Source organism: Podarcis filfolensis, assembly GCF_964270895.1.
Source record: "Podarcis filfolensis genome assembly, chromosome: 9".
In the NCBI taxonomy this organism is placed as follows: domain Eukaryota; kingdom Metazoa; phylum Chordata; class Lepidosauria; order Squamata; family Lacertidae; genus Podarcis; species Podarcis filfolensis.
The window spans coordinates 34,668,593-34,693,635 of record NC_139610.1 but is presented as its reverse complement, the minus strand read 5'-3'; the positions used below and the strand labels follow the sequence as shown (position 1 = coordinate 34,693,635).

Genomic DNA, 25,043 nt, shown 5'->3' with positions numbered 1-25,043 from the left:
TTAAGCAAGAGCGGAGTGGTATCAGCTTAAGGATCTCAAGCCAAAGCAACCACATCCACTCACTCAGCACTTTGGAGTTTAGGGGCACTGTAGAAATCAGAATTAGGAGGAGGCAGACTCCTTGAGTCACTAGCTTCAGAAGTGTTTCTGAGTATGGAATCAATTGTCTCCTTCCCCCACTTCCAGTGTTTCATGACTGTGTGCAGAGACAATCTCTAATGCGCCTTGAAGCATAATGCATGCAAGTTAATAGTACGGAGTCTGGGTGATAAACATGCACTTAGGTGGATTTCCCATCCCTCCTTACAGAATATCTGTTTGCAAGACTAAAAGCTATTTTGTAGCTAGTTCCGTTTGGGGAAACTGCTCTGCCCTAACAACAGAGCAGAAACAGATGCTCTTTAACAATGACCTGGTCTAGAGATATTCTGAACAACTGAAATGTGCATTTTGGAGTGCCAGGGAAGGGGTGGGGACAGAGTTCAAGATTTCAAACCTGTCTGCAAAAGTTGCATGGCGCATCCCCTACAACTATGTGGGTCATGCTCTTTGTTGTGCATTTGTCTGCATGGAATCCATACATTTTCAAGCTGAACGCTCCCAGGAGTGCTAAGATTCTTACAAAATTAACACTGGTTGAGTCTAAGCTTTGCCTGTGATTCTGAACTGGTCAACAAGTACTGATTAATCCACTAGAGCAGGGATGCTATTGACCCTCCAGATCAGGGTTGGCTATCAGGGGACTCCAACTCCCATTACCCCAGTCAGCATGGCCCAATGATAAGGAGGCTCTGAAGGGCTCCATGTTAGCTCTTCCTGCTCCAGATATTGTTGGACTACTACTCCCATCATCCCTAAGCACAGCCCATGCTGGCTGGGGATGATGGGATATGGAGTTCAATGTCATTTAGTTCTCCATGTCAGCCGTATTCACGGTGAAGCTTTATCTTTGTTGTTTCCCAGGCAGTAGCACCTTCAGATGAAGAAAAGCCTTCCCCTTTATACTTCCTACTGGCTAAGGGTTGTTTGCATGTATTCATCACACATTATATCTGTTCCAATGACAGCCCATGAGGCTCAGAGGCCATACTTTCACCTAACTGAATGGCAATAAGTGAAATGTCCATTCTTACAAAATTGTCAGTCTTGGCAAAAAGAGTTGTGTGTCAATGGAAGATTTACTGACATTTTGAATATTCCTTTTAAAAAAAAAAAAAAAAACCTAGCCCAATCTTAAGAAATGCGTCATGGGCACAAATGTTTTAACTGTTCATGGGGAGGAAAATAATCAGCTCTCAAATGCATTCAGTCATTGCACTGGCCTGATTTTGGGATTAAGATTATAAAAAGAGAATGTTCCTCCTGCTAGACTTTTTACTGCAGATTATGTATATATCGAACTTTTGAATTATTTAGATTTAGAGACTTTGGTTGCAATTTCTGATCATTTGTATTAGTCTATAAATAGTGTTTAGTGCCATTGTTATTGGCCATCGTGTTGTGTTACTTTGTTCAGATTTTTTACTGCAGCAGCATATTCATAATGTGTTTTGAAATCCTGGCCTGCTCTCGGAGATTGAGGATGAATTCCCACAGACATACAGAGGCATAAAAGGTCATAGCCGTGCCATGGCACTCAGATGGAAGGAAGCTCCGTTGAATTTAACAGAGAACAGAAATGCTATTAATAATACTTACACTGTGTCAGCAGCAAGCATGGCATCTCACAGAGTTATAGACACAAGTCAAATCCTTCCTAGCAAGGAGTTTACCAAGTAGGAAGGCTGCTTAAGGATTGCCCCAAAACAGGAAAGTGTCACAAAAGGAGAGAAAGTGAGGATGAAAGAAACAACAGGTTTTCATAAAATGTGTGCATACTAACTTATTTGCATATAAATTTAGAAGCAATTATTGTCATTTAAATTGTAATACAATGCAGTTCACTGTAGTGGCCTATGTGCCTGCTCTGTTTTCTGGTGCTATTGATGGGTCATGTCCAGGCCCTTCCTGCTCTCCCTTCTTGAAGTCCTACCCTTTAAGCTAGACTTAGACCAGGCAGCCCATCACACAGAGGGCTGTCCTCTTTAAAGCTGGATGTGTGCCCCAGTTCCGGGGGCAGCAGTATCATGGAAACTCCAGACTCCATAGAGATTGTACCTTTTCATATTTTTATACAAGGGCTCTCATTTGGGTCTAATGGACCCAAAATGGCTATGATCTAGAGTGGTGTTATGGTACAAGGACACTGGAAGGAACTACTTAAATTTCCAGAAATAGAAGATTCACCCATGTTTTCTATCTCCCGTAAACCCTTAAGATTGCAGATTGGGATCCACTCTCACATATGTTAAGGAGGAATCATCACAATAGGCCTGCCATTTGGACCTGCCTTGAGAAAGAGCAAAGAGGCAGAAAATGATTTATTTGGGTAGCCAGATGAAATGGGGGGACAGGCCTTCTGCACCTTTAATGGGGAATTTCAGGAAATTCGCTGAAATTCTTCTACACAACTATTAAAGGTGTAGGACATGCACACTGAAAATTTCAAACTGGTTTCTATTTGTTTGGAGTTGGTTTTTAAAGTGGGTGCCGGGCCTTTTAGCATAGCCTCTTATTTGTAACGTGGACTATATGGGGGACTATTTAGTTGATCATATTAGAAAAAGTGGTATTTCCTAGGGATACAACATTGTCAATTACAGACACGAATTTCCACCTGTTTCACAAGCAAAGTCTTTTGGAAATGCAGCAATTGGTATGTTTGCTCAAGTATTACCCTTCCAAGGGTCTCAAGTGAGCACAGTCAGACTTTTAGGCTCCTCTAAGCATCTATGGGTAGCAACCACTATTTGAATAATGTACCTATTTAACTGGTTTTTAAACCGGTCAGGGGATGGGGCAAATGCATCCTGTTTACCTGAACCAAATCAACTTGTGCAAGCAAACCTACAACTATTGCACTTAAACCTCAAAATTTCCACTGAAAACAACTCTCATAATGGCTACAATTCTCTGTAGTTGCATAGATCTCTTCAAAGCAGCAAATGATACACAATGCAGGGCTATACGGAAGAGAGCAGCTTAAGAACAGAAAATGTCCTTTCCTTGGATAATTATATTTTAATGTTCATACCTTATAACTCTCTGCAATCACAGAACAGATGTAAAGTTTATTATGACTGGGGTACGAATTCCTTGGCACCAGAAAGTCAGCTGCTGCTGCTGCTGGCTTTGAGAGAAGTTCAACTGTTCTCAAAAATCTGTTCTTCCCCCTACCTCTTTTAAAAGTTGAGGACTATATGTGTACAAGTGGGGTTCAAACAGGAGTTGTCAAGGTGCCAACCAACCAGGAGTACCCAACTCCATTCAACCCCTACCCCGTCTCCTGTCAATTTCTTCACAACTGACTCTAAACCAGCGGTCAGCAAGGTTTATCTTGTCTGGCCCAGATCGGTCCCGTGGAGATCCCTCTGGGCCGGATCACCTGCGCGCGCCATTTCTGGCACCTGAGCAGGCGCAATTTTTGGTGCCGTGGAAGCGAGTCCCTGCACTATGCCAGTTTAGCGCAGCACATGAGTGGACAGTTCGGTTCGGGGGCAGCTTGTGGGCCAGTCAAATGACCTCCACGGGCTGCTTCCTGCCCATGGGCCTTAGGTTGCTGAACCTTGCTCTAAACATTCAAATGCCTTCTAAGCATCCCTGATCCTCATTGAGATGGGTTTTGGTGGGGTGTTAGTGCCATATTTTTCTAATAAGAAGAATTGTACTTTGGCAATGCTTTTTTCCTGAGCCTGCCGATAGCTACCTCTTTTCTTGTGGCCCTGGTTGGCAATGTAATCATCACCCCCTGATCACCTGAGTTTGCTATTAGCTTGTTTGGAGGTTCTAGCAAGGGAGTGCAGCTATTGATGGTCGTCCTCTTCCACCGAGTGTGCGGCTTTGTGGGGGGGAAACACAGGGAGTGGAAGGGGACACCCACCTAGCTAGCCAGATCAGTCAAATCAAACCTGGCGATCAATGGAATGACATGTAGCAACCAGATCACCCTTGCATCACATTTTTAAAAAGTTGTGCCAATAAAGGCTAGTAGAAACTATTAGGAGGACGGTTTACAAAATGTTGACCACCTTAATACAATTATTTTAAAATCTTGTCTGGTTTACTCTTCCCCCAAATGTAGCTTCCACCAACTGACTGGCGAAAGGAATGGAGATGTGCCAATGACAAAATTTGATAGCGGCACTGTTGTAATCTATATAGGTGTCCCATAAGCCATCACCTGGAAACATTCAAAAAAAATCTTACCAGAGGCCTGCTGAAACAAGCTTCACAGGAATTTTGGGTTTCTCTAAGCAGGAATAAAAGCAATGAAGAACTTAGGGATCCTCTTCTGGACTTTGGAGAATCATCAGTGCAATATGATCACCATTCTTCTCTACACATCAACACCGGTAACCAGAAAGCGAACTTCACAATATTAGAAGAGTTGTGTGTCATTAAAAAAAACAAAAACCCCAACTATTGGTATATTAATAGTGTTTATTCACGTGTCTGTATATCTTTTAACACCCAGCTAACAATATGCAAGAAAGAAGCCGTTGTTTCATAAACATCATGATTCGTTGGAATATTTATAAAAATGCATATTGGATGTTTGAAGCTAGTGTTATTCTATCACCTTTCCCAGTCTTTCAAGACTAGTATATCTGTTGACATTACTAGGTGAATACTTCTAGTGGAAAATTCCTTAAATAATGATCAGCCTTAACGGGAAAGCATGACTGAATCTTCCACTCACACCAGTGGAAAATATGCCAAAGCTATGCTGGATGCTAGCTTAGTAGAACCGGGCTCTTATCAAACAGATCAACCTAGTCTTCCTTAAAAGTATTACTGGTTGTATTTGTACTAATTTTAACCTGTTTACAACTTACTTTGGGATTCAATTATTTCCTTAAAGCATGTTTGTAACTGTATATGTTGTAAAATGGTACTTCAAATAGCATTCTCATATTAATCTTTGTACAATTTTGTTAAAAATTTTGTATTCTGTACATGGAAATTGCCCATATCCAAAGACAAGTGAAATATTTGCCTAATTTGTAAATTTCATAAGGGATCAATGTAAACTTTAATAATTGATGTAGCTAAATAAAATATAGCTTAAATCATGCTATTAATTTTTCTTTCTTTTTTTGAAAGAAGCCATAACTATTGAAGAAAGAAGCCGTTGATCAGATTTTGCAGCTTGTAATGCATTCATTCACTTTAAATAAGATATAGGTGTTGAGATTCTGCCTGGAGGCTTGCCACAGGCACCTATGGGAACAGAATACGGGACAATGCTGGCCTTGCTTTGATCCAAAAGCGAAGGTGTTTGTATAATGCAATAAGGAAGCTCCACAGTGGATCCTATGCTAATGCCTGTGCAAGAAATCTGTTTTTAACATGCAACCCTATGCAGAGTTACCAAGGACTAAGTCTCATTTAGCTTAATGGACCTTCAGGGTAGATAAGGATAGGATTGTGCTGTCAGTCTCACTTTTCATGGACTAGGCAATCATAAGCTTTAAATATATATAAATAAGGTCAGAGAGTCATTCTCCTTTTGCAAACTTGCTGGCTGCATACCCTCAATCGTATCCCCTGCTGGCTCCACTTTCACACACTGGAGAGTCTGAAGGCTCCTGGCATAATTAGAACTCTGATCCCACAGGGATTCTTCTCATCTAGAAGCTTGGAGGGTGGCAATGCCACGAAGCACAACTGATGGCAATTGCATGAAGGGCTTATTTATTTACTTACTGCATTTATATGCCACCTTTTTCTCCAAGGTCCTCAGTGGAGTATGAGGGGTTCTTCCCCATCTCAATTAACCCCAACCACCCTGCATGGTAGACTAGTCTGAGAGGCAGCGGGTGGCCCAAAGTCACCAGTTGAGCTTTATGGCCAAGTGGGGATTTGAAAACTGGTTTCCCAGGTCCTAGTCCAACACTCATAACCATTCCAGTCCACTGGCTGTGACTGCAAAGGCCTAAGCTGGCCTGTTTGAATGGGAGTAATGTACAAGCATTCAAAACGCTGGGATCAAAGGGACTATTCCCACCAGGATATGGTTCCAATTGCAAGAGGTTGGCAGGCCTGGGAAAGACCTCCATTTTCCTCAAGCAAATGAGAGGTCAGCTGGTATCGGCTTCCATTTGCATGCTGATCAAGTGTTTTCCATGGTCTAATATTTACACACAGGAAGAGCAATCAATTCATAGGCAGTTTCGTCTCCAAACACATTGTAATGCACCAGAGGTACTGAACCAGTTCCCACAGTGACACTGCTTTCATGTCTCTGGGGTTATCTCAGGATTAGGCTATTTGATAGCCTTCCCCAGGCAGATTGCTTTTCCCTTTAATTACCCTTCACTGGAAAAGTTTTGATCCTAGCTCCATGGACATGTCTTGAACAGACGGCACTCCCATTTAAGGCCTTGAAACAATATGGCACAGATTTTTTATATGAAAAAATCAATCCAGCCAGCAAGACCGGCACAGTTCACCAGGAGTGGGGAGACACAATGAAGGAAAATAGGTGCCATGGAGAAATGATGCTTTTCTTGACATTTACCCACTGTTTCTCAAGCTTTCAGCTCTTAAAGTTATCTTTTTTAAAAGGAGTTATAAACATTGATAAAAGAACTCAAATTATGTTGGGCAAACTTATTTTTAAAAATATCTACTTCTCATGACACCTTCGGATGTTTCCATTTTCTCTCTCAAGATTAGAAAAAAAACTAAGGCAAACCATACATTTTTTATCATAAAATGCTTCCCCATGCAGGCAGCTATCCCAATTGCTAAATTTTATTTCTGCATGATACTAATTCGTCTATGGGACACAACAATAAGCAAAGTTGTACCAATGAGTCATTTAATGCAAGAATCCAGTTTTGCATTGTCCTTTAACCCCACCAGCAATGGGGTGGGTCAATATTCACTTCTGCCAATATTTAATTTATGCACAACTCACAATAGCTGCCTTGAGAGAATTCTTGCTTCAAATTAATATATCTAGCTGCTGTAGAGAAAACATTGTAAAAACCGCAGTAAATATATGAAAGCAAGTAGAACTCAATGTTGCTTTCCAACTTTTGGAATACAAAGTTTTCCCCATTATGCAAATACTATTCCAGGGGTCATCTTTCTAGCCAATAATTTCAGAATAAAGCATTTAGAGGACGCTACTTGGTAAATGGGTTCAATGCAATTTAACAGGCTAAAAGAGTAGACCTGGCTGATGTCAACAGAAGATGTGATTTAACAACTGGGTTCTACGTGATATGCAATTTTGCACAGGTGCCCTAGGTTCGATATTCTGACACTGACTCAAGCCTTCAATTTAGTTTGACTTTCTAATGATTCTAGGCACTTAGCTGTGACTTACCAGACTCAATGGCAAGAACAACACACCAGCAGGCGTTTACGAAGACCTCCAGTCTCAAGTGCTCTACCCCAATGCAAGAGCACAATAATCTTTACCTTTAGCTAGCAGCAGACTAAAGTGAGAAGGGTTTGTTGCGTTTATTATTTCACATTTAGTACAAAACAGAGAATGAGTCACATACAAATCAGATCAAAACCTGAGTGTCCTTTTAAAAAAGGAAAAGTATACATATTTCTTCCTCCACTTCTTAATAAAATCCCAACTGTGTTTAAGGCACAGCTAACAAGGAAAGAACATGTCAAGTGTCAGAAGCAGCCAGTTGCAGTTTTTCTATACTGTCCCTTAAACAATACTATATACATCTCTCACTGAGCAGTGGATTAACAGTCTGTTTGCATGAAGTGTGACAGAATGGTATGCTTTTGTTCTCTCTAAACTAGATCGCAGCACATGTTCGGAAAATCCTCCTGTTTAAGTGTTTGTCTTTCTACAGAAATATTGACTAAGATATACAAAAAAAGAACAACAGAAAACAAAAACCACCCAGCCTTTGTTGGCAGCAAAGTGGCATAGCAGACAAATGACAGCTGTTTGTAGCTGGATGGGGAACTTAAAGGGGGAATGCGTCCCAACGATTAGTATCTACAGAGTTCAATCAAATACATTCAAAGCAGAGTTGAACCTATAAACACTTCTGTGAGCCACTTGGCTTCAGGGGGGGAAAGCCGACATTTTCAAAGACAGCAGACACTGGATACTATCCTGTAAAGTGAAATATTTGAAGCAACGATCATGGCAGATTCAAACTGTATGTCAACATTGTAAGAAAAATGCTTTTGTTAGTTTACTTTTATCCATTTCTAAACTTCAGCGCCATGAAGCATGTGTGAATCACTGGGTTGCAATTTTTGGGGGTTTTTCCTGTTTGTGTATATATCCCATATGAAGGATTAGATAAACAAGTAGTTTTCCATGAGAAGAATTTAAGGACTGTTTTTTAAGTAGGACACACCTTGGTGGCCAGGGAAGGGGGACATGTGATCTCCTGGATGTTGCTGGACTGAAGCTTCCATCATCCCTGATTGTTGACCATGATGGCTGGGGCTGAAGGAGCTGCTTTCCAACAACATCAGGAGGGCAAGAGGTACTCAATTCTCCCTGAAATACGTTTACACGTAGCTTGTTAACATGCAGGTTCTTACATTATGCCCATGCACTGTCCCCTTAATTATTCTCACTTATTTCCAGCTAGCAAGACAAGCAGAGAGGCATAAGCAGAAGGGATAACCGGTCTGCAAAAAGAAAAGGAAAAAGCTGGAGGCAGTGAACAACATATTTTCAGTATGCAACCATTTGCTGACAACAGGATACTGGCATTTATAACATGTGATAATGCAACACGTGAACAAGCCAGAAGAAGTGGCTTCTCAGACTGCCAGCCTCATCTTGCCATCCTTGTCTGGAGTGATGCTTGAAATGTCATCTATACAAGTGCCTTGGGACTAGCTTCTGAATGCTTCACTTCTCTTTCCCACTTGTCTAAGTGTCGTCTCCATACCGCTTTGGATCAGTCCCTGAATTTACAGTGCTACTTGTCATCATGAGTGCACTTACATTGGTGAAAGTCTCCCGGAGTCAGTTGTGACACCCAGCAGCCTTTCCTATGGGATCTTGCCACTGCGAGGTCATCCATCGCAGCTGCAGTATAGAAACTAACAATCCTTAATTGATGGCCTTACCAATTACCAAATAAATGCACAGTATATTAATATTTTGATACTTGATACTCAGGTGTTTGCTTCATACTGGTTTGAAAAAAGATGGCATTCAAAACGACTAAAATCTTTGGAAATCTGCATCACTTTCAAATCAGAGAGTTGAAAGAACCAAACAGACAACTGATTGAGGTGTTTTTCCCCTGGTTACTGCCAGCTCTCTGTACAGGAGGGATTTTTTTTTGGGGGGGGGGAATCTCAAAAATAAAAGTGTCCTTTAAAAACCAAGCAGCTTTAAGCACCAAGTCAGATGAGGTCCGACAGCTGCTCAGAACCAGGACTGGAAACCTGTCACTGCAAACTTGCATAAGATGTGTTTGCTGCTGTCAGAGGACGAGTCAATATTCAAGTTAGTCCGCCATTTTTAACACTGTTTGGCCACTGTTTTCTGGCCACGGCTAGCCCCTGCCCTGCTGGGACGTTAAAGCCAGCATCTTCTGGCTCAGTAGAGCATTGTGTCGTTTAAGGTATTCTATCACATCTCCTTGTTTTTCAACCACTTCTTCCAAGCTTGAGGCTTCCCTAAAAGACAAATTCAAACCATGTTACTTACAGAGCATTATCATCTTCCACCTCAACCATGTGAAACTTAAGAAGGCAACAGCAACTCTTCCCCCTACTGGACACCCTTCCTATTCCCAAAATGCATTTACATACTGATCTCAGATTTGTTTAATTATACGATGCCTTTTGGGGAACAGACCACCCAAGGTGGAACACAGTTACCTTAACACAATGAATACAAATAATCAGAACAAAGGAGCAGCATTAACGCCTATTAAAAAGTCAAGTAAAACACTTACACCGACTCTTAGTAAAACCCTTATGCTTTATGATGGCTTTGGCCTGAAGACAAATAAGTATTAAAAAGTTCTATATTTGGTGGAATATAGAAATCTCAAGATATGTCCAGCAATATTACTTATAGTTTCAGCTCCGTGTTAAATAAAGGAAGGCAGTTACACTAGTTTGGTGCCTTACAGATTTGACTGGTTCAACAGGTTATGTGTGCATTTATTTCTTGAACCTTCAATAACCACAGCCACTGCCAGCTGTCATACATCTATTTGGCACCAAGTGTCTTCCACTTAAGGAAATCAGCCCTGAGTGCAGTGCTCACTGGAAGGACAGATCGTGAAGCTGAGGCTCCAATACTTTGGCCACCTCATGAGAAGACTCGACTCCCTGGAAAAGACCCTGATGTTGGGAAAGATGGAGGGCACAAGGAGAAGGGGACGACAGAGGATGAGATGGTTGGACAGTGTTGTCGAAGCTACAAACATGAGTTTGACCAAACTGCGGGAGGCAGTGGAGGACAGAAGTGCCTGGCGTGCTCTGGTCCATGGGGTCACGAAGAGTCGGACACGACTAAACGACTAAACAACAACAACGTCTTCCACGCATATGAAAAAATCACTGTGTCTTCAGATATGCACCAAGGAAGGAACAAATGAAGTAACAAAAGTAGTGGATAAACAACAGTTCCCAATTCTGAGGACGCAGCTAAGCCCAAAAGTGTTTATGTAGATAAGCCACATACAGAGTTGTCAACTGTACTTCAATCAAGTCCAGCATGTCATTAAACATGACAGTACCAAGCTACACAAATACCAGTGATATCTATGGTTACACTCTCAGTAATGGTGCAGAACATTATGTTGGCATCTATCAAGAAGTCAGACTTCATCTTTCCAATAAATGCTATTTGTTACCTAGTGCACAGGAGGAATAATGAGTAACAGGAGATGTTACCTGAATCCAACTTCTGAGGTAGTGTGATTAGGATAAGCATACATCTGCTCTTCTTCTATGACATCAGGTCTTGGTTTTGCCCGGTTAAAGTTGCTTACCTTTACTGTAATTAGAAAAGGGGAAAGCTACAGTGTGTGCAGTCTGACACCGAAACTATAAATTGACAGTTCAGAAGACTTTTAAATACAGAACCATTTTAATTTCTAGAACAATGAGAGGGAACCTGTGGCCCTCCACCTGTTGCTGCATTATATTTCCCATCATTCCTGACCCCTGGACCATTCTGGCTGGAGCTGATGGAAGTCCCAACCACACCTGGAGGACCACAAGTTCTCCATTTCTGTTCTACCATTTGCTCCACCACAGAAGAAAAAGAAGATTGCTACAAGATGGGACTTTCCTTCTGGCTCCATTCCATACACGAACACAACACACTCCATGAGCCAGGTATAGCTAATCTGAGTTACAAACATGCAATATCCTACTTTTCCACATCTGGACCACAGCCAATGCATGTTGAGTGACCCCTGCCTAGGGAAGCTGACAATTGAGCACAGGGGGAAAAGAGGAAAAGGAAGAGAAGCAGAAAATAGGAGAAAGCAGGGAACGTGCAGCTGAATATGTTACTTAGGCAGATTTACTACCCATAGCAAACCCATAAACAATGCTTGAGAGCTGAAGCCCAAGAGGGAAAAACTGATCATCTTTGCAATGAGTGTGACAGTGTGAAATGGCATGTTTTATACCACTTTCAGCCAGTTACGAAAAAATAACCGGCGGCTTAATTTTACAGACCAGTTAATGTGGTTTGGCGAGTCCCCTTCAACCGTCCCTAATCGGAATGCTTAAATTCATCTGATCTCTTTGGCAAAAGATGGTGGAGGAAGTTCCTTTTTAAGAGAGTTCCACTGTCAACACAATGCTTCATTCTCATCTACTCAGTCAGCATCTCCTTTTGAATAGGAACTTTCTTCTTCTCTCCCCCCTCCTATCTCCCCCCATAGAATTACTATACTAGACCACCTGTTGTGTACAAGCAGGTTGCATGACTGATCAGAGGAATAACCAAGGCAGATGTGTCAGCAAGCTGTAAAGTAATCAGCTGAGTTTGGCTCTCAACAACATCAGAATTCAGCTATTCACGACTGGATCAGATTACCCCAGCACATGCATTCCAGGACATTTAAGGCAATTGTAACCCAACAGGTGTCCTGAAGGGTTCAGATATACAACTACTTCATTCTGGAAGGTTGGTGGTAAAAGAAAGATCAAGAAAAGATAAGAAAGTTGATGATTCTCTAAAAAAACCTGAATTTTCAGGCAAGGGTGTCATTGCTCATGTAGCTCAAGCAGGGGCATCAACACACAAGAGGTTCAGAGGATATCAAGGTTAACAGAAGAAAAATAAAGTCTTTAGAAAACACCTATAGGAGCAAGGCCCACAAAATAGTCAGATAAGGATCAAGGGCAACCAATGGCCACAGAATGCTCACTGAATGTGTGCAGTGGTGTGTGAATAAAAAAGACAGGAAGGGGAAATGAAGCGACACAAACCCTGAGCAAAAGGACTGCAACATTTTGTTGTAGGTTCCACTTGTGAACTCTAACACAGGTCCCACCACTCTAATTAGGTCCAACATGGGTCCCAATTTGGACATTTTCTCCAAACCATGCCCAGCTGCCCCATTCCTGACTTTATACATGATGTCAGGCAAGAAGCAAGTGTATGGACATGGCTACAAAGGAATTCCTGGGAGCTCGAAGTAAGTTCTTGACTGCTCCTTTGCAAGTGGAGCATGCCAACAGCCCAATGGGAAGGAGTCGAGGGAGCTCACTGTCAGCAAATCCCATCTCATCCATTTGTAGGTGAATTTTGAATAGAGGTTCCCAGAGCCACTTTCACAATGGACAAAGGCAAAAGACACATGGCAAAGAAGTAGCAGGATTGTTATGTGCCTTCAGAAAAACAACAACTTCATTTTCCCAGCTAGATCTACTTTCATGTGTGCATCTAATGCAGGCACCCCCAAACTCAGCCCTCCAGATGTTTTGGGACTACAACTCCCATCATCCCTGACCACTGGTCCTGTTAGCTAGGAATGATGGGAGTTGTAGTCTCAAAACATCTGGAGGGCCGAGTTTGGGGGTGCCTGATCTAATTGAACCTGGTTTACACAAATTATATCCTCGTTTAATTAGCAGGATGTGTACATGCTCCATACATCTGCATGCAGTCCCCTAATCCACTCTTTGTGCAAACTGGACAGTATGCCAAGCCACTGCAGTTAGCTATAGCTTCTTGTCACGTGAGAACCAGGAACAACAAGCAAGGAAGCAAAAGCTAACTTTAAACCATGACTTACACATGCTGGCTTGGCCACATAAGCCAGTGCCCACCACCACTCAAGCTACACCTCTGAAACACCCACCCACATTGTATATTTTAATCTGCAAATGCAAATACACTAAGTAACGGTTATGTGCTATTTAAACATTAAAAGAGAGTGTCTTGTGTAGTTTTTATAGGAGGCAAAAAAGAGAACTAATTAAAGGGTCAAACAACCCAGGGCTGTCTAATTCCCAGGGTTTCCTTGTGCATGCAGAAGAAAGCGCAGAGGATGTGTGCACAAAGTGTGGATGTGCGCTGTCTTATTAAGACAGGATTTAATCATCCAGATGCGGCCGCTATCTGCAGCCATCAAACGTAAACTGTGGTCTTGGAAGCCCGTTAACTTTGTGCTTGTGCCTGGACTGTGACATCACACTGGGCCTGCATCTGTGTGAAGTCTCAGAGGGGCTCTGAAAGCAGCAAGGCCAGCACAGAACCATCATATGGATTCTCCTCTCTTTAAAAACATGAAGAGCTCACTCCTTTAATGTAGGAGCTGACAGATCAATTATTTACACCCAAGAGCTGCTCTGCTGGCACGGTCGAAAGCCAATGCAGTCTCCCTGGCCTCCCTCTTAAATCAGTAGCACTGCCACCATTTCCTCTCTGCAATATTTTACAACGCATCACGATTCCCTCTTGCCTCACTGCTAACGCTGTGAAGTTTGGCAGCTTTAACGTCTGTCTTCCTAAAGGAGGGAGGAGACTCAAGAACTGCATTGCCCTGCAGGTGACATCAGGCTGCAGTCCAGACCTTAAGTTCTGTCAATTGTGCTGGCACTTTTCAGAAGCAGGGTCTTGCCTCCTCCCACGCCTGCCATACGTACAAAAATGAAGAGCCTTGCACTACATGGGCAGAGACGCAGCTGCCTATCAGTGCCAGGCAAGAAACCCCTCAAAACAGCTGCTCCTCCACAAAGATGGCTCTCACTGACAAGCGAGAGATTTCTAGATCAACAGCTGCATTTTGTGTGTCCTCTCTTCTACACTATTAACTGCCCAAAACCCTTGGGATAGGAAAGTGTAGGAGCTTAAACAACGTCTTAGCGTCGGGCAAAGAACTCGTATCTCTCCATCTGGGCATTTTGGATCAATGCAATAGAATGAAGTTAGAAACGCTTGAATGCGTTTCAGCTTCTTTGCATTTATCGAACGTCAAGTAGCTATGCACGTTGTTAAAAATACACACTTTATCAACAGAATAAGGTTGTACAAACTTGAATCTGATAACAGGTCAGTCGGTAGAGCCTGAGACTCTTAATCTCAGGGTCGTGGGTTCAAGCCCCACCATTGGGCAAAAGATTCATACATTACAAGGGGTTGGATTAGATGACCTTTGGGGGTCCCTTCCAACTCTCCAATTCTATTCTTCTAAGCCATATTGGGATGACCCTATCACGACTTTATAAAGCAACGTATGAACAAGCTTCATTCTTCCACATGGAGCCATTTTCTTTCTCCCCTTGCACAAGTGAGCTGGGAAGTCTCAGTTCACTACAGTTTCCTGTTATGTTTAAACCAGTAAACTGTGGTCAAAATCCGTATTAGGGCAGCCCTTTTATTACGCCAACCAAAATGTCACAAAATATTTTTTTTAAAAAATGGATTTAATATCCCCTTTATCACTACCCAAAGGAGTCTCAAAGCGGCTAACATTCTCCTTTCCCTTCCTCCCCCACAACAAACACTCTGTGAGGTGAGTGGGGCTGAGAGACTTCAGAGAAGTGTGACTGGCCCAAGGTCACCCAGCAGCTGCATGTGGAGGAGCGGAGACGCGAACCCGGTTCACCAGATTACGAGCCTGCCACTCTTAACCACTACACCACACTGGCTCTCACATAGTGCACAACGTTTCAGTTCCCCAGACCTCATCAGTGTAGATAGGCAATCAAAGCAAGGAGGAAATGGAAGAAAAAAATGTGGCTGGCAGGGAAGCCACTGAGTTGGCATTTGCCAAGAATTTCAAGATGAAATGTGGGAGGCAGTAACAGACAAATGTATACCATGCAGGTTTTAGGCTGCTGGGGAGGAGAATCTGACAATGGCCAATTCTGCTTCCATGGAAGTGTAAAATCCAGCTGTTCCCCAGGTCTTGGCCAAAACACAGATTTCTCGATAGGGCAAAAACAGGAATAGAGAGAAACTAGGCAGATTAAGACTCCCCAGCTTGTTTGGTTACTAACATAAAGGCAGGATTGAAGCAGCTGCGTATGAGTGCACAAGGCCCGTTCTTGTATTGTCTTATTAAGCCAAGATACAACCATCCAAGCCATCAGATTATTAACTCTTAGCAGGCCCCTTGGGTCAAGCTAATCTTAGCAATGAATCTGAAGAAAAATAAAGAGGTGATTCTGTGGCCTAGTGGCCAGTCTAAGTGGCTTATACATGCAAGGCAATGCTGCTGCTCTTACCTGTGTAGACAACCACACATATCAACGAACACAGTAGTTCCACGCTCAAGATTCCCAGGATGAAGCAGAGATACATTTTATTGTGATCAGAGAAGGAATGTTGCGCTGACAAGATCAGCAGTAAAGCTATATTACCTATTAAAAGACACAGATGAGACATGTTAAGAAACCCAGCCGTCTAGATAGCTTCCAGAAGTGGCTCAAGATAACCCCCAAATACATAAACCAGCATTAACTCTGAACCAATAGTCATACCCAGCTGACTCTCTCAGTCATGAGTGAAAACAGGCACTGAGCACATTCTCAACCACGCACAGCCTCACTTAGATGGCCAGTGGCTTTACTATAGGATAAGAAAGAGGAACAGACCCTTGTGCTTATTTCAGCTGCACTTTTCAGTTCAAGCTAAATGCCATGGAAGATGTTTCCAAGTTGTCACTAGCAAATGTATATTCAATTGCATGCAACAAGATGCAGAGTTTGAACTTAAGGTAAAATGTTTTAAGGTATGTATGGCTGAGGATTACTAAGAACACATCTGAAGTACCGGTTACAGTGGTGCCTCGCAAGACGAAAAGAATCCGTTCTGCGAGTCTCTTCGTCTAGTGGTTTGTTCGTCTTGCGAAGCAAGCCCATTGACGGATTAGCAGATTAGCGCTATTGGCGCTATTAGCGGCTTTTAGCGGCTTATCGGCTTAGAAAAAGGGGGGGGGAACCCGCAGGAACTTGTAAGACATTTTCGTCTTGCGAAGCAAGCCCATAGGAGATTCATTTTGCGAAGCACCTCCAAAACGGAAAACTCTTTTGTCTAGCGAGTTTTCCGTCTTGCGAGGCATTCGTCTTGCGGGGCACCACTGTACGTTTATCCATTGGACTAGATTTCGCCAACCTGATGCCTTCCAGTCAGGAATTGCAGCCGAGAACATATGACTGACAGTAAGATGCTGATGTCTGTATTAGACTGTTCCCTTCCTTTTCCCCTTCTCTTAACACACCTATGATCAAAGATCCTTACCCACCTCACCACCCGTGCACCATGTTTGACAGGCCAAGTCCCGCACACATCAGGGGCCCCAGTTTCCTTTGGAATCAAATTGCATGGACAAAGGAACAGTTAATCAGCTGGTCTGCTGTATTAGCAAAGCTCCCATCATGATGGCCTTGCTATTAGCAAAGCTCCCATCAAAGGCCTTGCTGGAGCCTCTGATTATGGGGACCGCAAAACTCACTTTCAAGCAAGTCGTGTCTTTACCTACCCCCTATCAGGTGTGGGGCACATGCATGTGGCTTGGCTGAAATGGCCTCACAGGTCAAATGGCGAGGGCTTGGGAAGCCTGAGGGCCAGTGGTTCCACACTATTACACTGCTGAAGTCACTAAGGATTACTGTTTCGACCTCACATTTTGCCCTCGCATTTTCACAAACATGTTCTAAACTTTTTCAGCTGCACAGCGCTTCAAGCGCAAATCATTACTGCATACTGCAAGAAAAGCTATTGTCCTTACAACCAACACTATCTAGCCAAAAGCTACTTCTATCGTGTGATCTTTCATATTAAATCTCCAGAGCTCCACCTAGTGGCCACATCTTAACACTGCAGCCATACTGCGCCCAACTTGATAAGTAGGGCAAACTGCACACAAAGAAAGCAGCTCTATTTAAGTATTAAAGCCCACAGTTTTCAGTCAATATGCAGGCACTTGCGTCCCCACTCTGGTTGTTACAAAAACAATGGGTGTATGGAAAATTCATTAATCTGTTAACTGAACATTTCTTGCATCAGTAGACAGAGAAGGAAAATAACAAGAGCCCAACATTTCAATTTGAGCAAAAGCAGGCTTTTGACCAAGGACTGGTTTCTTCATGAGTTACTCATTATTTAGTTCCTATCTGAGATTATAGAGGGCATGATAGCACTCTTCAAATATTTGCTTCTTAGAGGAAGAAAGTGACTAAATTCTGGGGCACCAGGCATCTGATGGGTTTAAGTTAAAGGAAGGCAGATTTTGGGTGGAAACTTCTTGACTGCAAGAGCAGTTCAGCAACGCAGCAGATTATTTAAAGGCGTGATGGGGTCTTCCATGCTGGGGGTTTTCAAGTCAAGGCTGAACAGCCATCTGTTAAATGTCAACATGCAATGGGTTTATTACATACCGCAACATACTTCTATTGTACTTCTGCTTTCCGAGCATCAGGTTGAGGCTGTAACTCTGGGAGCAGCTGCCAAGACCACATAACACCAGTCTTGAAAGACCTACATTGGCTCCCAGTACGTTTCCGAGCACAATTCAAAGCCAAGTTACAGGGAACCAGGCAGAGGGCCTTCTTGGTAGTGGCACACACCCTGTGGAACACCCTCCCACCAGATGTCAAACTGAACAACAACTACCAGACTTTCAGAAGACATCTGAGGGCAGCCCTGGGAAGCTTTTAATGTTTGATGCATTACTGTATTTTAATATTTTGTTGGAAGCTGCCCAGAGTGGCTGGGGAGGCCCGGCCAGATGGGCAGGGTATAAGTAATAAATTATTATAATAAATTATTATTATTATTATCCTACAGGGCTCAGATTCCTACCACACCGCCATCTACTGTGATTAGGGTAGAAGCTAAAGTACCCACTCTTTCCTTGATCTATAGAGCCAGTGCCCCCCTTTGAGCTAACTGCAGTAAGGAATACTCTGGACATTATTAGGACAGTATGGCACATTTTGTCACAATGTACTAGTCAATTCCTGATAGCTATTGGAGCAAAACACCTCAAATGGCCATTTTTTGGCAGTTATGGTACCTGCAGTTGAGCTATTAGAGGAGAGATGTGGCATACATTAAGAAACAAAGTGGACTGAATGCATTACGAAAATTACTGATAAATCTTGGCTTACCTTGAAGGCTTCATCTTGTCCAAGTCGGACCACATACTAGAAAGATGCAGCGAAAGCTAGAACTGCACTGTTGTCATGACCATGTGAGATGCTTCATGCATGTAGAAGAATTCATATTTACAAACAAGAATCACAGAATCATAGAGTTGGAAGAGACCACAAGGGCCATCGAGTCCAACCCCCTGCCAAGCAGGAAACACCAAGAGATTGACAAGAGTGAGTCAATAGGTTCAGGCTCACCTGTAGACTGAATTAGGAGTGGAAATCTCTTAAGATGCCTTGTGGCTCTGTAGATCTGGAGGTAGCCTTTCCTTCTGACCTTGCTATGGTGGAAGTGAATATACCGTTCGAGAAACAGATACAGGATCCAGAGAATTACTTTGGCAGTAACTATAACAGTTTGCACTTTAAGTGGGTAAGTGTAATGCTGAGGACACATATCTCCACTTGCATCAGGGTAAGAGCAGAATATCCCTGCCAGAAAAGCCAAAACAACAAAAGCAACCTAAGAAAAAAGAAAGAAAGTTATTTCAAATGCTCATCATCAAAGTCAAACACATCAAACACATCAAAGCCTGGCAGGTTTGCTCTAACTTTATTTTACAGATTCATTACCATTTTCTATTGCTGATATGGCATCATTAGCCCATAGTATGTTCTTAAGCTTTCCCACTAGGAAGGAAAAATATAAGCCAACCTCCATCCTATTAGAATAATAGAACTGTAGAGGTGCAAGGGACCAGAAGAGTCATCTTGGCCAACCCCCTGCAACGCAGGAATCTTATGCCCAACGCAAGGCTCAAACCCACAATCCTGAGATTAAGAGTCTCATGCTCTGCTGACTGAGCTATCCCAGTACTGACACGGTAATGATGGGAAGTGGCACATGCACATGCCAGTGAGCTCAGCCTTCTCCCCAAAGGAATCTCTGGGGCGGGTAAACAGTGGCCAGAGGAAGGCAATGACCCCCAACCTGAGCAGGACAGCACAGAAATGAAGCTGCCCATTTTGTTATCACCAACTCTGATTGCAAGTACTTTAATCTGAGTGGGAGCTACCTGGCCATTACAGCTGCTGCTGGTTGTGCATTATCCCAGTTCTCCACAGGAACAGTTCCTATCTCCTCTTGCTTTTGCCACCAAGACAGCTTTGACTGTTTCTAGGGGAGGACTTTTGATTGCATAGCCCTCTCCAGCAGGATTTTTTTTTGGCGGGTGTTGGGAAAGTGGTTCTTAACAAAGCAGTATTATTGTGCTTATGAAGTCCCAGTAAACAGAAACACACACCTGCTTTGGGGCAGCTCCATTTCACTTTTCTACTGATCAGCATGATGCCACCAAGTTTGGGACTGGAAGGCAGGGCTATAAAAGCTTGATTATCACTGACCAGGGTCACCAAGGGCAGGGAGAAGGATGGCATCAGTATATGGAACAGGGACATAGACACAATTATTGTTGTCTGCTTGCCTCTCAAGCCAACAAAACTCTAGGGATGAAGGTTGGGCAGTAACAGCTTTCCCCAACTTACTGCCCGCAAGGTATTTTGAGATTTCATCCATGCCTTAGTGCTTTCTAATTTCCAGATGCATCGGTTTGGTTTGTCATCCCACTTGCTCTGCATGCTGCCACCCTCTGGCCTTAAAGAGTAGGGACAGACAGAACATGCGACCACAACAGCACACTTCTGGAAAAGGGCTCACAGGAAACTGACTGGGCTGACTCTTCCACCTTTTAAGTGGCCAAGGAGGAGAGCCATGTCACACTTGTCTGCTGGGGAAAGAGCTACTCTAGTGGCTGCGCAGGAGATGCCTGAGGAAGAGTCCAGCGCTGCTACTCGCTCGCTCAACTCAAGGCCCGGGGGCAAACTGCACCTCTGCATCATTGAATTTATCCAAATAACTCATCGGCAACTTACATGCATGAGCAGCAAAATATTGGCAATGCCGACTGTAGGTATGGCGTGGAACCTTGGACACATCCTGGAATGCAATGCATGAGGTGGAAGGAGCGGGGCATCAAGCAAAGGGTCGTCATCCATGCTCTGCGTTATCTCTGAAACAGATCCCTGAAATAGATTTAGCAACATAGCGTTCAAAACAGAAAACCAAGTGAAGTTTAACAATTGTGAGACAGTTCAAACATCTACTTTTGCATACATGTTTTTTTAAAAAACTTACACAGGTAAGCTACATCAGCAAGCATGATTTTTAAATCTTTTCAGCACCATCCTATGCATGTTTAACTGGAAGAATACTCAATGGGAACTGGAACTCAATGGGATTTACTCCCATGTACAGGTCTGTTTTTGGAAGAGTGTGGTCTGTTTTTGTAAACCAGTTCTTAAAGAACTCTGGGGTTGACGAATGTGAAATAGTCCTAATAAATTGAAGGTAAGCAATATTACCTGAACTGGCAACAAATATTGCCCACACTAGTTTAGCACAAACACCAATGCAGTTTTTCCTACGTGAATATGAACTTGCTCAAACTAATTTATGGCTTTCAATGTGTTCATCTACATTTAAGGTTTTAAATAGGAACTTAAGGAGAACTAGTAAAGCTCAATGAGATAAAAGTAATGCCTATGAGATCATTTATCTAACATAAACCACTGAGGGGGTTTTTCTGTATAAATTTTAAGAAATAACATCACACATAATCACAGGATAATTGCCCAACTCATTTTTCCTGTCCTACACAAGCATTTTTGGCATTGTCCTGCCAGAATGGAAAACTACTTCAGTTTTAGTAAAAAGAATTCAGTTTTAGTAAAAAGGAATGAGAAAGGCATGTGATCTAGTTTAGTCCTTGAAAAATTCAAGCAAGTTTACTTTAGAAGGCATCACTTGAGCTCTTTTATTGTTCCCAAAGACAGCTCAATCTTATCTAAATTAGCACAGAAGTCAACATTTACCTTAATGGGTAACCAACCCCATGCAAGTTTGGCACCACATGTAAAATAGTCTCCTTGCACTTCAAACTTGTTTTTAAAATTGAAACTGCTCGTATTTGGAAGATAAAAATATTTCCTAATAATTCAGTTTAAATGCACTATACAATTTTGGAAAGCTAGCCAGAACTTAATTTAGCATTTTAAAAATATAATTAAACTCCTGTCTAGTCAATGCAGGTACCCCAATATTTATTTGGAGCTGTATATGCATTGCACGGACAGCTGCCATATTACACGAGGAACACTACCATGTAGCTTCAGTCCTGTGTGAAGTGTTGCAGAGTGGAGTGCTCCTGTCAGCCAGCCAATGCACAGCACACCCACCAACAGCCAGAAGTGCATAGCCACAGGGCACCCAGTGTTCTCAATGGGCTTCTCCCTTAGGGTTCCTGCTTTAGGAAGCCACAGGGCTCTGCCAGCCCAGACAATAACCTTCTTCTTGGGCATGGATACCATGTGGGCTACATAAGCTGCAACATTCATACCTTAACATCAGAAATAGAGATCCCAATAGTAACTGTAGAAGGCTCAATAGTCATGTCTGCTTAACAGAACACCAAGAGTGATATTCAACTAAGTCTTACTTTGAGTAGACTCACTTAAATTAATGGATCTAACTTCCATCATGCTCATTAATTTCAGCGGGTCTACTCTGAGTAAAACTTAGTTGAATATCACTCAAACAAATTTACTTAACACACTTCTAATTTGCTCTTCAACAAATGGAGTAAATAAGTTTTGTATTCTCTGCTTTAAAAAAACAGCCCTCCCTTGATGCCCCAAAATGTAAGATAGTTTTATATTTCCTAATCAAACTTCATTTCAACATAATACTGCAGTTTTCCACCAAGTTCTTTTTAAGGGGACAGAGCATGGTTCCTCCAACAACCACCAGTTTTAAAATGATTGGTCTTCTTTAAGAGTCTCAGAATCCAACCTTCCACAAACTCAAGAGGCAGCCATTACAACAAACACAACTCTGCAATGCAAACACATTTTTAGCTTTGCTTTGAACATTTAAACCCAAAATAATAGATATATTTGTAACATTGCTGAAAATTGCTTCTAGCATTTTTACCATTAGCTGTAAATAAAACTTGTTCCCCCAAGTTCTACAGTTTAAATACAACAGTTAACAGGGTTACTTATATCTAAAAATTAATAATTCCAGTCCAACACAGGACCTTTATGTTAACCCGATTGAATGTTTTCCCCTCAGTTTTTGTCAAGGGCAGATATTTAAACATCCCCAGAAATGATAGACATTGCTTTGAATGTGCTGGACATTGTACAAAATATTCTTTTCTACAGTCCATTGTACAAACAGCTACGCAAATGTGTGCTATCCCCTTTTTGGGTAGTCTAACATCGCAGGACAATGAAAATATCAGATTCTATCTGTCTGACATTAACCTGGAAGTAACTGCAAAGGTGGCTGAGTTTGGCCAATAGTCTCTCAGAGTGGTGAATGGCACTATTTAGTGGGAAGAAGTCCCAATGAAAATCCTCATTACATTATATATTTTACATGGCTGTTTATTGGTATATATTTCAAAATTTTATGTATGGATGCTTTATGATGGCCCATACTTGTAATGTCTAATACAGTGGTACCTCGGGTTAAGAACTTAATTTGTTCTGGAGGTCCGTTCTTAACCTGAAACTGTTCTTAAACTGAGGTACCACTTTAGCTAATGGGGCCTCCCACTGCCGCCTCACAATTTCTGTTCCCATCCTGAAGTAAAGTTCTTAACCCAAGGTACTATTTCTGGGTTAGCGGAGTCTGTAACCTGAAACGTCTGTAACCCGAGGTACCACTGTAAATGTTTGGTGAAGTATGAATGTCTGTCTACAATATTTTACAATAGAGCAAAATATTTGCAAACACTTCCTCTTTTCCAATCCTACTACAAGTATTCTGGTGTCTGTTTCTAATTGTGGCCTAGTAACTGTATGACTGTCACAAGACTTGAAGAATTTTATGCTGACAGGCCTATACAGTTGTCTGATATGTCCCCAGATTGCTTTTAAATGTTTATATGTTTATACACCACTCTGATGTTTTGCAAAACAGCAAAATAAAAATACCTTTATTTTAAAAAAAACAAAATAACCACAGATACTTCTCAACTCAGAAGCCGATTCTACTGTTAGGATCAACATCCCTTTACTAGATTTCCCAATAGTTTACCTGTTGCAGAGTCCTTCCCTGACATAACATTCAGAGAACTGACAAGCTTAAACAAAGCTTAAGTACATTCTTCATTGCCAATAGAGCCCTAAATATCTTAGGACCCAAATTCTTGAAGACATGTGTCTCCCTATACAAAGGGTGGGCAATAAACTTTCTAATTAAAGCCCTCAAAGCAAGAAGTTCACAGAATAGAAGCACAGGACTGAAATAGCCATATTTTGGGGCTGCTGTGCTGGAATTCAAAGAGGCCTTCAAGTAACTGGCAGACATTATGAAAAGATGCTCTTCCAAATGGACAGTCAACAGACAGGACTCAATGGCTTTCAGGAGTTTTAACATGACTTTTTCTTAACCATCGTTTCTCTCACAATCGAAACAGTTTCCACACAGCTGGAAGCAGGAACTGAGGTTTTCAAGGCAAAAGCAAGAAATCTCTGCGGTGGAGTCTATAAACGTCCACGCCTTCTTTGCCCAGCAGCTGCGGTGTAGCAGCTTCAGTGCTGTTCTAACACCTGGGAGACCAGGGTGCAAATCCCCACTCAGCCACGAAGCTCCCTGGGAGACCTTGGGCCAAACACTGCCTCTCAGTCTAAACCTACCTCGCGGGGTTGTTGTGAGGGGATTAAACTGAGGAGCAGAACCACTAATATACCACCTTCTATCCGCTGGGGAGGGGGCGGCGGTTATAAATGCAATAAAAGCACACTGTGGCGCAGTGGGCCAGTGCATCTGGCTGCGAGGCAGAAGGTCGGCGGTTCGAGCCCACCCAGGGACGGCTGTGAGCAGACTTCCTACATTGCACAGGACTGGGCTGGATAACCCTCGGGGTCTCTCTCCCAACGATGCAATTCGACGACTCTCCGTTCAAGGGAAGAACCGTGTGCCCTCAGAACTCTTGGAAGCTCTCCGTTTTCGGGGATACTGGAGCAGCCACGGGGCTCAAAGAGGCGCGCCGTGAGATTCAGACGCCCTCCCGAGTCACGCGTCCTCCCGACCCGCTCCACCCCAAAGCCGCCTCTCCCCTTCCCATGTGCAGCCCGCGGAGCAGGACCCCTAAGCGGCTGGCGACTCACGTTATCCAGCTGCCGTGGCTGCTGCTGCCGCCCAGCCCCACTCGACACGCCGACCATCTTCTCCGCAGCTGCTTCCGGCCCCGACGCGCTCCACGCCCGTCTCCCGCGCGGCGCTGTCAGGTGTAGCGGACGCCCCGCCCTCCCGCGTCCTCACGCAGCGCTGCTTCCGCCCAAAC

At 42.9% G+C, this 25,043-nt stretch overlaps 1 protein-coding gene and 1 long non-coding RNA gene across 3 annotated transcripts in view; both read right to left on the bottom strand.

Annotated features, from left to right (window-relative positions):
* Positions 1–25,043, bottom strand: part of LOC310770545 — a 309,952-nt gene that overhangs the window by 217,770 nt on the left and 67,139 nt on the right. The window lies entirely within an intron of this gene.
* TMEM192 (transmembrane protein 192) lies at positions 7,559–25,039 on the bottom strand. Of its 2 annotated transcripts, none has more exons than XR_014552166.1 (6): positions 24,868–24,992; positions 20,563–20,712; positions 18,889–19,153; positions 15,763–15,897; positions 10,611–11,065; positions 7,559–10,297 (listed from the first exon to the last, which is right to left on the bottom strand). XR_014552166.1 is itself a non-coding variant. In XM_083631375.1 (6 exons), the coding sequence occupies exons 1-6, from the start codon at positions 24,922–24,924 to the stop codon at positions 9,609–9,611; spliced, it is 834 nt and encodes a 277-aa protein (XP_083487501.1). In that variant the 5' UTR covers positions 24,925–25,039; the 3' UTR covers positions 7,559–9,608. The 2 variants fall into 2 exon arrangements, 1 of the variants encoding a protein (XP_083487501.1); XM_083631375.1 differs by having other exon boundaries at positions 7,559–9,732; positions 10,963–11,065; positions 24,868–25,039.